General features: G+C 42.6%; 2 protein-coding genes across 4 annotated transcripts in view; one reads left to right on the top strand and one right to left on the bottom strand.

The window, feature by feature from the left end:
- Window positions 1-13,763, top strand: LOC104332300 (epidermal retinol dehydrogenase 2). 3 transcript variants are annotated; one of them, XM_075416122.1, is made up of 7 exons: window positions 1-129; window positions 2,379-2,722; window positions 7,603-7,734; window positions 8,753-8,852; window positions 10,062-10,206; window positions 10,777-10,902; window positions 11,429-13,763. In XM_075416122.1, the coding sequence occupies exons 2-7, from the start codon at window positions 2,402-2,404 to the stop codon at window positions 11,520-11,522; spliced, it is 918 nt and encodes a 305-aa protein (XP_075272237.1). In that variant the 5' UTR covers window positions 1-129; window positions 2,379-2,401; the 3' UTR covers window positions 11,523-13,763. The 3 variants fall into 3 exon arrangements, with proteins under 3 accessions (XP_075272237.1, XP_075272238.1, XP_075272239.1); XM_075416123.1 differs by having other exon boundaries at window positions 28-95; XM_075416124.1 differs by lacking the exon at window positions 1-129 and adding an exon at window positions 181-201.
- CHCHD7 (coiled-coil-helix-coiled-coil-helix domain containing 7) overlaps window positions 13,584-13,910 on the bottom strand; it is a 27,770-nt gene continuing 27,443 nt past the window's right edge. Inside the window, exon 11 of the mRNA XM_075416125.1 lies at window positions 13,584-13,660. The gene's annotated coding sequence lies outside the window, so the exon portion shown is untranslated. The remainder of the gene's footprint in view (window positions 13,661-13,910) is intronic.

Consider the following 13,910-nt stretch of genomic DNA (forward strand, 5'->3'; position numbering starts at 1 on the left):
ATAAGCGCCGGGCCGCCGCGCCCTGCTCCGCTCCCCGCGGCCTCCGCCCTCCCGCGCCCGCTCCAGAGCTGCCGCGCCGCGCCGGGCAGGCAGAGGTGCCCGCTCTCCCCTTCAGCCGGGCAGGCGGAGGTACCCGGGGCCGCGGGGGTCCGGGCGCTGGCGGCACCCGGGGGCGGCGAGTCCCGCTGAAGGCTGCCGGGGGTGATGGGGGGTGATGCTAACGGGGCCGTCAGGCGCGGCGTGCCGGGGGGGGCAGGCCGGGGGTGGCCCGGGTTTGTGCGCCCGTAGAGAGATGCCCGCTGGCTGCGGCTGAGGAGCCGAGATCGGCGGGATGGGCCGGGGGGCGGCGTGCGGGGGGAGCCGTGTGTGGGGGGGCTCGGCTCAGAGGTCGCTGCGCTGACGGGCGGGCGGTCTCCCGTGGGCTCCGCGCCCCAACCGACGCCGCTTCTCCGAGAGAAGGGCGGCCCTGCTCTAACGTGCCCCTGTCCGACACAAGCCTCATACGTGATTACTTAACGAATTACTGACAGAATCTCTAAACTGGGTTTAGGTCGAATTGTGCGTTACGTTCTGAACGCGGTGGCCTCTCTTGTTTTTCCGTGGGGATTAACTGTAAGGTCCTTGTCTGCTCCAGAGGTACCGATCCCCTTTCATGCAAATAGGGAATGTTGGGTTAAGTGCATGAAATTCGGGTAATCAAGTTAAATTTGGCCACTGCATGTATTTTAAAGATTAGTTGCTGCTAGTTTAGACCCAGCAAAGAACTTGTGCTTCCCAAAACCAGCTCGTTTTTTGATGTGCGTGAAATTTAGTAACACTTTTCCTGTCTAACCCTAGTTTTGCTCATATCTGTAGTAGCTCTATAGCTGTGAGAGCCTGCTACAGGAGATGCCAATATTGCCTCTAGAAAAATGTTCCTGTGCTGTTTGGATGTTTTCTTCCATTTCTTACCTCTGCGCACTCTCTGTCCCGTTCTAAAGGGGAGAACAGAAAACATTTGCCCCCATGACTCCTCTTCTTCAGAAAGAATACATTATTTCCCTGCCCACTATGCTTTTGATGTATATTTTTCTGTTACCAGCATAGTTTTAGGATGTCCTGATGTTTCTGCCACAAAACTTTCTGAAATAGCTTGCTGTGTTCTAGCAATGGCCTGTCCCTTCTCAGGACTGGCCTTGTTTCCCGTGCACAAACCCAGAGACTCCTGGTAACACGTGTGTCCACATGCTAAATTTTGTGAACTTTGCTCAGAGTAGCAGAGATCTGAGTAACTTATCTCTGGGCACTTGTCAAGCGCGATTACCTGTACACACAGATAGCTCTGTTAACTGAGAGATGTGATTAAACTGGGCTTGTAGTGCTAAAGGTTGAAGGGTAAGCGCCAACATGTGCTACCTTTGTCTGAGGAGGAAGATATTAATCCTTCATACCGTAGTCAGCAGAAGATTAAAACCTGCTATGGCCAAGGGTGCATTTGTTGCATAGCATTCATATACTGGGAAATAAATAGCATTCCTTCAAGGACTTAAATGCCTGCTGGGTGTCAGCGTTCCTGTGGTGAATACAGACTGTGAAGTTAAACGCGTCCATGACGTTTGCTTAATGCAGGGAGGTGGAGAGAGGAAAGTCAACAGCTTCGCAGTGCATTCCTAAACAAAGCGCTCTGTTCAATTGCAAAAGCCGGGTCTCCTCAATAATGGTAGCACTGGTAGCTGAAAAGCTGGCAGTGACAGCCAGTAATTTACCTGGTGTGTTTTGGAGATTTAGAAGCGTATTATACTCTGCAGCGCCCTATGCTTGGCAGTTCTTCAGCAGGATTGAGACCGTGACTTGGTCTGCGTATTTCTGGGTGACAAGGAGAGCCTACAAAGCAAAAACGTCATGGTCCTGAAAGGTCAATTTTTCCTGACCTCAAGTACTACCTTGTGAGCACTGAAGTTGTTTGATCAAGCTGTAAGTTTTGACTTGTAGTTGCTGTGCGTTTCTCCTTAAGATGCTGAAGGGGCAACGATCACTCTTTTGTTTCTAGTTTTTGAGTCCATGTTCTGTTAGAGCAGGGATGGAAAGCCATGACGCCAGGGGTGCGGAATTTCTAGAGCAGGTGAGGGCAGGTGTTTCGTACCTCTGCCAAAGGAGAAGTCAATTGCTCTGCATTCTGGAGGAGAGTGGGAGCAACCTGGAGGTGATACAGTTCAACAGAACAAATGGGACAGACGCACAGATGTAAGCCTATGTATGTTTTGGAAACACTCGGAAGCTGGCTAGAGAAAGTATTTAGAATGGATCTGAAAATGCTTTTCAGTTTTGAAATACTGATATTTGTGGGTTTTCCTCTTCTTTATGGTTTATTCTATATGGTAAACAATTTCTTTTATCAGGTATCTGAAGAAATAGCCTCAAGATGAACTTCTTCCTGGAAACGTTAAAAGTCATCGGACTTACTCTTTATTACTGGCTGGAGTCGCTGGTGTTCTCGATTGTGCCCAGACGGAAGAAGAATGTTAGTAGTGAAATAGTATTAATAACAGGAGCGGGAAGTGGCATTGGAAGACTCTTGTCTTTAAAGTTTGCCAGCCTTGGGGCCACAGTGGTTCTCTGGGACATTAATGAAGAGGGGCTCAAGGAGACAAGTAGATTGGCCAGAGCAAATGGAGCTGTGAGAGTGCACTGTTACATCTGTGACTGTAGCAAAAGGCAGGACGTCTACAGAGTAGCTGACCAGGTAAAGTATCCTGTTTGTGGCTTTGACGCTATTCTAAGATGAGTGCATGCACCTGTGTATGACGCATGGTAAGTTTTAGTGAGTTAAAAGCAAGACATTAAAGTTAATTCATTCAGAATACTGTTTTTTTTAGAGTTGACTTGAGTGCCCATGTTCCTTTAAAAACAAAAAGAGCAGGTTCTCCAGTAGCCAATTTTAACTGGATAGCTTCTCGTTCATTCAGTTCTGAGCAGGGACTTACCAGTGAAGTGCAGAAAATCAATTTATTGAAGCTAAAGCAGTATTTCAAGTTCTGGCAGCATTTTACCAAAAGTAAACCCTAAAGACCAAAACTTGTGGAAACGATTAACTGCTTAGGCAACTTTCAAATAATTCCATGGCTATGAATAGACTTTTGCAGACTCGCTTTATCAGAACTAATAAATGTATCTTGAAGTCTTAAATATTTCTTACTTTCGTTTCTGAAGAGCTTCAGAAATACAGCATGTGGTGAGATGTTTTGGGCAGACTAGTAGAACTGCCAGAAGCTAAAACTGCTTAACAGTTTCCATTATAACAACCTGTTGTCGTTTGCTTAATATGTTGCTAAACTTAACTGTTGGACTAGAAAGTTCCCACAGTGAGTGCTTGCCTGAGGATGAATTCCTAAGAAAACCCACACAATTCGGCTATCTTTAGGAACATCTGTTAGCTGAAATGATGTTCCTCTTTTGGTGCTGTTTAAGGAGCTCAAGCCTTCTGCATTTTTCTATCTGTGCAAAAATGACTAGAACAAGCTTTCTGATAAGTGAAGCCTGCGCATGACTTGCAGCTTGTTAGAGGCTGGCACTGTTGGTTTTGTTCTGGTGGTGCTGATTGCCCTTGATCCCCCTTGCAGCTCCGTTACGCCAGCTGAGCTGCACATCTGCTGTCCCTGCAGAGCAGTTGCTGTGTCTCGCCCCAGGCCCGTGACTGTGCTTCCCACTGAACTGGGACCAGTGGAGGAGGAGGGAGCGTTGTAGTGTGAAGGACACTGTAATAAAGAAGACGGAAACTAACCTTCAGTTTTGAGGACTCAAGGGCTCGCACTTCAGTTCCAAGGAGAAAAGCAGTAGCAGAGCCTTTCTGGCCAGATACAAAAGTGGGAAGACAGTGTAGATATACGTGTGATACAGGTTAGGGATGATAAAACCACAGGCAGGCAGGAGTGAAGAAGTGGCAAGAGAGTCTTGGTGCATGATTCCTTGCTTATAATCTGTCAGCAGTTTACTAACAGCTGATCCACTAATAATCCTCCTGCTGTTCCACACAGAAGAAAATACCCTACTGCTGTTATTGCAGAAATGTCATGTCCTGCTGAGAACTGATGCAGAGCCACTCTGACAGCTTTCCCATCCTATTGGCGACAGAAAGACTTTAGTATTAGTTAGTGCTTGGTGCCACTGTTTACTTAATGCAATGTAGTAGACTTTGGCTCATAGTGTGCAGAGTCAGCCTTTGCAAGATAGGCAGCACCGTTCCAGGTTTTGTGTGTATCCAGTGATTCAGCTTCACGCAGTGACCTGGAGCTTCGCAAGACCAAAGCGAACTAAATTCATGTGGGCAGGGCAGGATATCGTTGAAAGCTTTGTGCCCAGTAAAACAATCTCAAAGCCGAAATGAAATGTATGTGAACCTTAAATACCCGTGTCTGGTACTTCATCAGCCACACAGAGACCAGGAAAAAGTCACTTCAGTAGGAAGAAAACCAGAATGGCCTGCACATGTGGTGTCCTTGTTCCTGTCCTGTACCAACAGGATGAAGGACAGCTTTTGGCTAATGAGGGCTATAGCTTAAAATTGATTTGTAATGTCCCTGTTCAAGAAGTACCTGACCCCAAAAGGAATGTGGCCTTCTCTGACCTACCCCTCCCTCCCTCAAATTCTGTTAAACTTTAGGGCTTTGAAAGAGGGAAGTAACTCTGTTAACTCTCCTACTTGTGAGGAAATGGAAGGCTTTTCCTCATTGTCATGTTGCAAAATTGTGTCTGGGTTCACTTCCAGGATCTCTCTTGCGTGCTACTTTTTTGCTTATCCACTGTTTTTCCTTGCTTGTTAGCCAAGATGACAGTTTGCATCCAGGTTTTCCCTTCTCTGAGAATCCTCTTTCCTGCACAGAGGAGCAACAGTGGAAGCACGTTTCATGGTGGTATTTCATGCTGCCTATAAAACATCCAGTGCTTTCTTCCACCTCTTGTAGGCAGTTACAGAGGGTTTTGTGGTTCTTGGAGAGCAGACACTTTGGAATGCTGTTTGGGGATCGTGGGAATTGCTCACTACTAAACTTCAACGTAGAAGTATATGTATAAATGCGGAAACAAACAGGAAATAGTGCTTATACCTGAAAAAGATGCTTAACTAGATCAGCTGTTTGCATAATGCTTGCTTTACCTAGGGCTAAAACAAACACTTGGAACATACTTGCCTGCACTGTACAAACGGAGAGGTTTAGAGCTCTGGAAAGTTGACATCCTCCCCTTAATAGCTAGGGAAAAGGCTTGGTAAAGATCCTCTGTATTTGGCCTCAAAGCAGAGTGTGGAAGCCTGGGCTGAGAGTCTTGGCTGTGCCATGCACAGAGGAGAGCTGAGAGAAGGGATTTAAAACAGCCAAGTTGCTAAGGAAAGAGCTGCCACATCTAGTTAGTAGGGAAGCAGCATGAACAGAGGTGTTGTAAAGCTGGAATTATTTGTCTGAGTTGCAAGAAGTCACTCTAATCTGCTTTGAATTCCAGCCCAAGTGTGAATATGTTTTGGAAGACTGAGAGAGACGGCTGGTAAAGGAAGAGGTTGTTCAGGTTTTTGCCCCTAGTTGGAAAAGGGATGATCAAGGTTCTGTTCTTATTTCACTTTTCCCATCTCACGTGAATGCACCAGTCAGCAAGTTATAATCTGTATGCATCACATCCCCCACCTCTGTCCATCTTCTGTTCACACAAAGGAAGCATGACCACTTATTCAGGTATTTATTATTTGCCCTAAAGGGTAGATGTGGGGTACCGGTCCAGGCTTCCAGAATTGCTGGATCATCTGACATGGGGCAGTATTAAAGCATCATTTACTAATTATTACATTTATTTCTCTGAATGCATACTATTTTCAACCTGTGATGAGGGGTACATACTCGGTTTGGTGACTAGAACAACTTGACTAAGGCTGCCTATGGAGATCATGTGGTGCTGCTTCAGAAATATTTAAATTGTTACATGACAACTTTTGGGGAGGGGAACAGACAGACAAGAATGTGTGAGCAATAACCAAGGTGGAGAGGGGCTCTGGCTGATGAATTTATTATAAAAGCTGTTCTGCATAATCCTGCCAAGACTGTTTTCTGTTTTTTAAACCCTTACTTAGTTAATAAACATGGACAAGATTGGAACAAGATTAAAGAAGATGAGGAAATTAAGCTAGAATAAAGAATAGGTGGTAGATTATCCTTTAATTCTTTACTGTTATGAAGGTTAGCCTACTTGGCCTGCTTGTGCTTTCTGCAGTCACTGTAGGCACCTAACAAAGGAAATGCTGTTAAGAAATGAGGTTCTGTGGTCTGTAACTGTATGGCAAGATGGCATCAAAACAACATGGTTTCCCAAAGCTACTAATCAGCATGTTTAGCACTTGATCCAGAAATCACAAATTAAACAACATCTAGAGTACTCATTTCCTTTTTCCCAGATAGCTCAGATTAGTGCAGTATTTGAAGTACAGTTCATTAAGTATTTTCATTCTCTTTTTGAAGAGCTGGCACAACATCTTGATCAGCTGTCCTATAGCTGTTCTCTCAGATGAGTCTGCTCATGAAAGTTCTCAGTCCGGAGCTGAAATGAGAACTATATTTCCTCTTACTGAACTAAATGTGTAGATATTATTCTTTAGCCAACTTATTTCCTGGGAACTATCTTATAAGGATTCTGGTATGGTGTTAGAATTGAAGCAAATACACTAGAAACAAGCTTCTGCCCCATGAGGCCCAGCAGCTCATAGGGCTTTTGCCTTCTGTTAATGCACGTGTCCTGAAATCTTCCTTTATTCGGAACCCTACAGCTTTCATATAATTTTCATAACAAACTTCTACCCTTCCTACAGTTTTCTTATTTCTTGTGTTGTCCTGAGAGCTAACATCAATGGAGACATGATGTTCTTTCAGGCTGTCTTCATGAGAAATAAACTTGTAAAAAAACCTTCTTGTTTGGCAAGATAAGCTTTTAAGTTCCTGACCTGTAAAGTTGCTTGAAGTAGTCAAGATACTTGAATAAATAAAAAGGTTGTAAGGAGGAAATTAATTTTACAGGTGGTCTTTTTTCACTGCCTGTGCATATGAGGAATACTTATCAAAAGTGGCTGTTTGCCCATTCTAATTCCGACACACTAAAGACATAAAGCTGTAGGGAAATCTGGCCTAATGTGTGTGCTGTGGAATGCAAAAGTTACCACTAGTGAGAAACTACTATGTAATATATGTCAGTGTTTAACAGTCGCAGTCAGGAGGAGTAGAACATGGGGAAAACAGCATCAAGAATCTTGAAATACGTGAAATATTAAGATGCTACCAAGTAGCTGCTGCCCTGGGAGAGATGAATCCCTGGACTATTGGGACTTAGCTGGAACACTTGCAGCAAGAATCAGAGGTGCTGGAAGCAGAAGCCTGGGTGGAGCTGTTGAGCTCCACACAAGTCCCCTCGTAAACTCAACAGCTCTAAAAAAGGCATCAGGTGAGAATGTGCAAGACCCCAAGGTGTTTGGGTCTGTAACAAGCATAAGTTCAATTTAGTTGAAATGTGCACTATTTCTTATGTTTTTGTGTATAAAACTTGGAAGGCATGTTTTGTGTTTATTGCATAATATCTTGAGGCTTTCTGTTTTAGGTTAAAAAAGAAGTTGGCGACGTTAGCATCCTAGTCAACAATGCTGGTGTTGTAACCGGGAAGAGGTTCATTGATGCTCCAGATTCACTTGTGGAAAAAACCATGGAAGTGAACATAATGGCACACTTCTGGGTAATACCTGTACTTTGCATATACATACTAGAACATCCTTTTAACATGTTTTCAGTGTTAATTTTACATCTGGGAATTGACGAAAATATGCAAGGACATAGAGCTCCTTGTAAGTTCAGTCAGAAATGATACAAGAAATTACTTTCTATGCCTGGGAAAAGGGTGGAAGAATGGATCCTTTGGGAATTTCTGGGGTAGGTAGGTCGAAGCAAAGCTGCTTCGTATTTGGAAATGCTCTTAGGAACTGAAGTTTACCATCTGCTGAATTCTGAAGCTAGTCATATGTTATGGTCCCTCAATATTAATTGACATGAAGCAGGACCAGCCTGAAAGTCGATGCTCTAGTAACAGCAGTGTTCAATTCTGTTAGTATTCTAGTTGCTTTGTGGTTATGATAGTTTCAGTCAGAAGCAACACATGTTCAGGCAACGCTGTTAATAAGTGTGGCTTTTCTCCAAAATTAGTAACTTGTGCTTTTTCTTCCTTCCAGGGAAGGCAGGTCATCTATATGGCATTGCTATCATAAAGAATTGCAAAGTGGATATTAAAGCATGCTCCATTTTCTTCATAAATAATTTTAATCACAAAGATAAAATTAATTTAATAGAAGGATGACGTGAAATTCAATTTTTTGCCGTTTTACAAAATTTGCAATGAGCACTTAATTCTCATGTGAAACATTGCAGTGCTGAGCTTTAGGCTGAAAGAAACTTAACAAGTAGCTGAAGCTGTATCTTTAGCTTTCAGCAAGTTACCATCCGTCTTTGGTGTTCAGGAGAAAGTGGTACTGGTGGGGCCTGGAAAGTCCCAGTTTAGTAGTTGAAGGTTAGGTTTCAAACAACAAAAGCCTCTTCCCCCCCCTCCCTTTTTCTCCACACCTTCTCCCTCCCCCCAGTGGCAGGGGGGGAAGCTTATTTAAACTGTAGGGAGAATTTCTTTAGGAACACTACCTTCAAAATATTATAGCACACAGCTTACTTAGTGAAACGTTTCATTGCAACTCTAACTTACTTTGCAGACTTACAAAGCCTTCCTCCCAGCAATGATGGCCTCTAACCACGGACACTTGGTTAGCATTGCAAGCTCAGCGGGACTGACTGGAGTCAATCGTCTTTCAGGTAATGTATTAAAGCTAATGTTCATTTAGAAAATTAGTTTGATTTAAACTCTGCAAACAATACTAATGAAAAAAATCCTAATTTTGAGTTTCTGGGTCTTTGTGTATAGGTAAAGCAAATGGTCATGTTTTCAGACAAGATGACCTTCAATAGACCATTCCTTTCAAAAGAGTTTTCCAGTTGCTCAGCAGTGCTGTGAAACAGGTTTTTCTGCCAAGGCAGCTGGAGGATCTAGGAGCCATGTAGAACTTTGGAAAGAGAACTTCAGTGTTGTTAAAGTTAACCTGCAGGTATTTGGTGGGGAAGAGGCCACCCTCCCCCCCTCCAAAGCATGTTCTCAAGATAATCAGTGTGCTGTGCAGGTTTCCCTGACTCAAAGAACTACTGAAATTCAGATGTGGTACAGAGGCAGATGTGTGATGTCTCATTTTGCACTCTCTGTCTCTCAGCCATGCATTCAAGAGGACCCATACAGCAATGGAAAGAAAGTGTTGCGATTAGGGCAAACTCAGAAGGCATTTCTGGAAAACATATGCAAAAAGAGGGATGAAAATAAAATAAGGTGACATAGCAGTAAAACAAATCTAGTTTCTCTAGCTTCAAGACAAATTGAGTTTCAAATGGAAAGAGTTAGAGAGTCTTGAAAGCTTGAGTTTGATATATAAGAAGCTAGTGCATGGATTCAAAGATAAGGTCTGGTATGAAAACGTGATTTCTTTTGCTGTTGTGCAGTAGAGAGTGGAAAGGTGATAGCAGGGAGGCAATGAGAAACCTCTGTCTGCCAGTCTAGAACAACGGTTAACTTAGGAGAGGCAAAATAAAGGAGTGAATCACATCAAAGGCAAATTTTATCGGTAACCTAATACTGAAAATGGTCCCTACTCTGTTGTAAAGTATTGTATTATCAGACAGTAATTTCCTGCAGGTGCTGTGTAGATATAATTTTTATATCATTTCTATACCATAGTGCTGCTGTTGTATACTGGAAAAAAAAAAAAAACAACACACCAAAAAAACCCAAAAAAAGCAGCCAAAAAGTGTGGCTAGTTAGTTTACTCACTAAAGCACAGTTTTGTCCATGTTCTCTGTCAAAAACTGTTACCGCTCCTGTGTACATGTTCAGTGGTAGGACTCACTGAACCTGTTTAGTAAAGTTTAATTAACTGCAGTTAAACATTTTAATTTACTAATGTTTTGTTTATTTTACAGATTACTGTGCAAGTAAATTTGCAGCAGTCGGGTTTGCAGAGTCAGTTCATTTAGAGATGAGAAGCCTGCAAAAGACTGGTGTTAAAACCACAATTGTGTGTCCTTATCTCATAAACACGGGAATGTTTGGTGGCTGCACAACCAAGTGAGTGAAGTCTTGTCAGGTTTTTGTGCAACTTGCACATTTAGCATGTCATGCACTCCTATTTGCTTTATGAAAGTCACGTGCTAGGCTTTTCTCCGCTTGTGTTCTCAGATGGGCGTTAAGGGTGCCATCCAGTCCCTGAGCAATCCAAGTGGCAAAGCCCTCAGTACTTTGCTATTCATTTAAGCTGAAATGTGAAACGTAATTGGTGTCCTTTCCTCTGTAGAAACCAAATGGTCCAGTTGTTCTCTCTGGTGTCTAAACCCCCATTCACCTCCTGAGATCAGTGGCATAGCTTTGCTCAGTATGCTTGCATAATGACAAAATTTAGGAGCCAAATAAAAGCCTAGTGTGTCTTAATATGAGGACTATGTGGATTTGTCTTACAGGAGATCATACAAAGGGAAGCTAACAATGGCAACTCTCTGACATAATGAAGGTTCTGTTGTTCATAGGATTTGTGGTATTATTTCTTCTTTTAGTTGAATAACTACAAAATGGAGACTTATCTTGAGTAAAATGTGAATCCAAAATAATTCACATCATAGTAAGAGATGTCTTCTCTTCCAGGTGGCCAAGTCTGCTTCCCACTCTGGAGCCAGAGTATGTGGCTGAGAAGATAATCACCGCTGTTCGGCGGAACCAAGAAATATTGCTGCTGCCACGCAGTCTTTATTTTATATTTGCTTTGAAAAAGTAAGTTATGCCTTTCCTTCTTTTCCTCTCTCTCTTTTCTGTCCAGGGATGTTTCGGCTATGTTTTTGACTATAAGTGCAAACCAGGCTTCTACTTGGTGTGCATTTTCATTAACTTTTGCACATTTCTGGAGTTTTCTTTTCTTTGTTTCTAGGGGTTCAGTCTACCCCTGCACCACAGAACAGAGAAATGTCTAACTGTGACTTGCTGACTCCACTGGGGTGCAGTTTTATTGTGGGCTGTAGAGACTGGGCCTGCGCCTCAGTAACTGCATACCTGGTGTCTTGCTCCAGCATTAGGGCACTTCTGACTCTGTTGCAAGCCAGGTTAGAAAATTGATTTATCTAATAATTCAGGCTGCCAGATGAGTGTCATGGATATTTTGAGAGGACCAGTGGTACTCTGTCCTAGACAGTATATTGTCTTTGCCAGTATTAGCCAGGTAAAACTAATTCTGTGATAAAACTGCACAACTCTTCTGATGGCTCTTTTGTTTTTCTTTCTCTTCAACTCCCCTACCTTACAGTATCCTACCAGTGAAAGTAGGTGTTCTCCTTGCGGACTATTTTGGAAGCCTCAATATCATGGATAGCTTCAAAGGTCGAGCAAAGAAGGATTGAAAAAGCGCAAAATTCAGAGATCAGCATCTCTAAAGTAGACCTTGTTAAAGGTGGTGGTGGGAAGGGTCCTCGTCTCTAGCAGCCATCAGCTTAAGGTGCCTCACTTCTCATCAGTAACAATTTGTAATTAAATTGCTTTTTAGCTGTTCTTAATCAACAGCTTTCACCCAAACTGTTTTTTTCATCCAGTGAATGGTTTTCTTTTCCCCTCATTATGGAAATACATTAATTGAAGTTAGTTCTTTGGGTTATGTCTGTTATAATGCCTTAAATATGACCCTGCATCACAAACTTTTGGGAAAATTGGCGATTTTTGGGGAAGATGGGACCAAGAAACTGCATGTGTTTGGCAGGGAGCCAGGAAAGCCTCTGGTGGACCTGACTTCTCGCTGGCACTCACTGAACCATGAGGAGGGGCTGTACTGCTGGTGCTGTTTTCCCAAAGGTGGGATTGTTTACCCCGTGTGCGATACGCCAGTATACCCACAGGGCAGAGGTATAGTATTTATTGCACATTTGTGCAGATACGTGTGCCTGGGTGATAATTCCACAGAGCTAGCACCCTGCTTAGCAGAGTCACAAGGACTGTATACTCTTGCAAAAACAAAGAATTTGCTCGTTACATTCCAATTGGTTCATCGCGTTATACACTCACCTGAAAGGTATATTCCTTCTTTATTTAACTGCACGTGCTGAGGGGGTGCAGTCTTTCTGGTTCTGAACTGAGTCAGTGGTAGCAATCTCCCCCTGCCACCTTTCTCTTTTTCCTAGTTACCCTAGATTTTTTGTTAACTTTTGTCAGCAATCATCCAGCTCTCAGTGCCTTCTGGGATGGATGTTCCCCTCTTATCAGTCTCTTAGCTCCTTTTCAGGGGCACAGTCGTCAGTAAGGCATACGTTGTCTGTACAAAGTAGTCAGGCCTAGTTTAAACCGTGTCGCTATGACCTAAGTCTTTCTGCCTGATATCAGTGCCACTACCATTCCCTGGTAAACAGAGGAATTCAAGAGTTTCCTGAAACAACTGACTTGAATGTATACAAAGGGAAGTTCTGTGAAATGAAAATATGTGCTATGTCAGTGCAAAGCCAATGAAATGTGTTGATTTATGGAGGTGGTGATTTTGGGACTCGCAGATCACTATGGATGTTGGGGCAGGGAGGGGGAAGGATGTAAATTATGTATTTGTGCTGCTAATGTACTTTTTGTCTAATTTATTTTAAAAGCTAATACTATGACTGTAACTTCATAGTGGAAATCTTTGTATCCTCTAAGTGCAATATTTTAAGAACAATTTTAATTTTTCATCTCCTAAGCAGAATAAACTTTTAGTTATAAAGCGTAAGACTGCCAGTCTAGGTCAGTTCTCAAACATCTTGCCAAGTAAGACAATGAGCTACTAAAAGAAAAGGTGGTATATTGTATAATCGGGGCTTCTCTTGGCACAATTTCAGAAGGGAATGATGCTGATGATAGAACTGGAGTGAAATGGGATTGTTACAGCCATAGCTTGGGTAACAGCATTGTTTTGCTTCCCAGAACTGAGCGGCAGGTTGCCTTGTGTCTACAAAGACTTGTTTTACTTTGCTCTTAGGACTATCCATTTATTTTAGACATAGCTGAGGAGGCCTTGCCCTTTTTAACAATGGCTGCTTAGAAAATTGGAAGCCCCTTTGACTTTCGGTAAATCCAAATCAAAAAGGAAGATTATACCTTAAATGTGTCATTTATGCACATGCTAGGTAAGCCCACTTTATGTCACAGTACTCTGCTGGCAATTGGTAACACCTGCAAACAGATGAGAAAGCTTTAGTGTGCAATTAATTGAAGGACAGTATGGAGAAAAGGGTGATTTTTTTTTTTTTAATGGTGTGTTTTTCCCCCATGATGACCTAGAAACTACCTTCATTTCCCTTGTCTATACAGTTAGTGAGGTTTACCAGCAGAGAAATGTTTACATAGAACTACTTTACTACTGACGAGCAAGAAACATGGAGTAAAACAAGTGTGTTGAAAATAGCCTTACCTTTATGATGGATGGATGAGTTAGAATTCAGACTGATGAAGAAAAGATTTGTCATCTTGTCCTTTCAGATCTGCAGCTTTTCTACCTCAGAAATTCTGCTCACTTTACAGTATACTTCAAGAAATGAAAGTTACTAATTAAAAAACAGATACTGCTTAAATGTGCTGTCCATATGTACATTGCACTGTTCACTGGTAATAAAATCAACCACTAATAACTGTGTAGTGTATCTGTGTCTTGCAGACTCCTCACCTTTTTATACTAACAGAGCGCATTTTTCCTCCTAACTGTGAAATACTAAGTGTGCAGGATTCTGGAGCAAAGGAGGAGAGAAGCGGAGGACTCACATGCACAGTATGTATCA

This window comes from Opisthocomus hoazin, chromosome 3 (genome assembly GCF_030867145.1).
Source record: "Opisthocomus hoazin isolate bOpiHoa1 chromosome 3, bOpiHoa1.hap1, whole genome shotgun sequence".
NCBI classification, from domain to species: Eukaryota; Metazoa; Chordata; class Aves; order Opisthocomiformes; family Opisthocomidae; genus Opisthocomus; species Opisthocomus hoazin.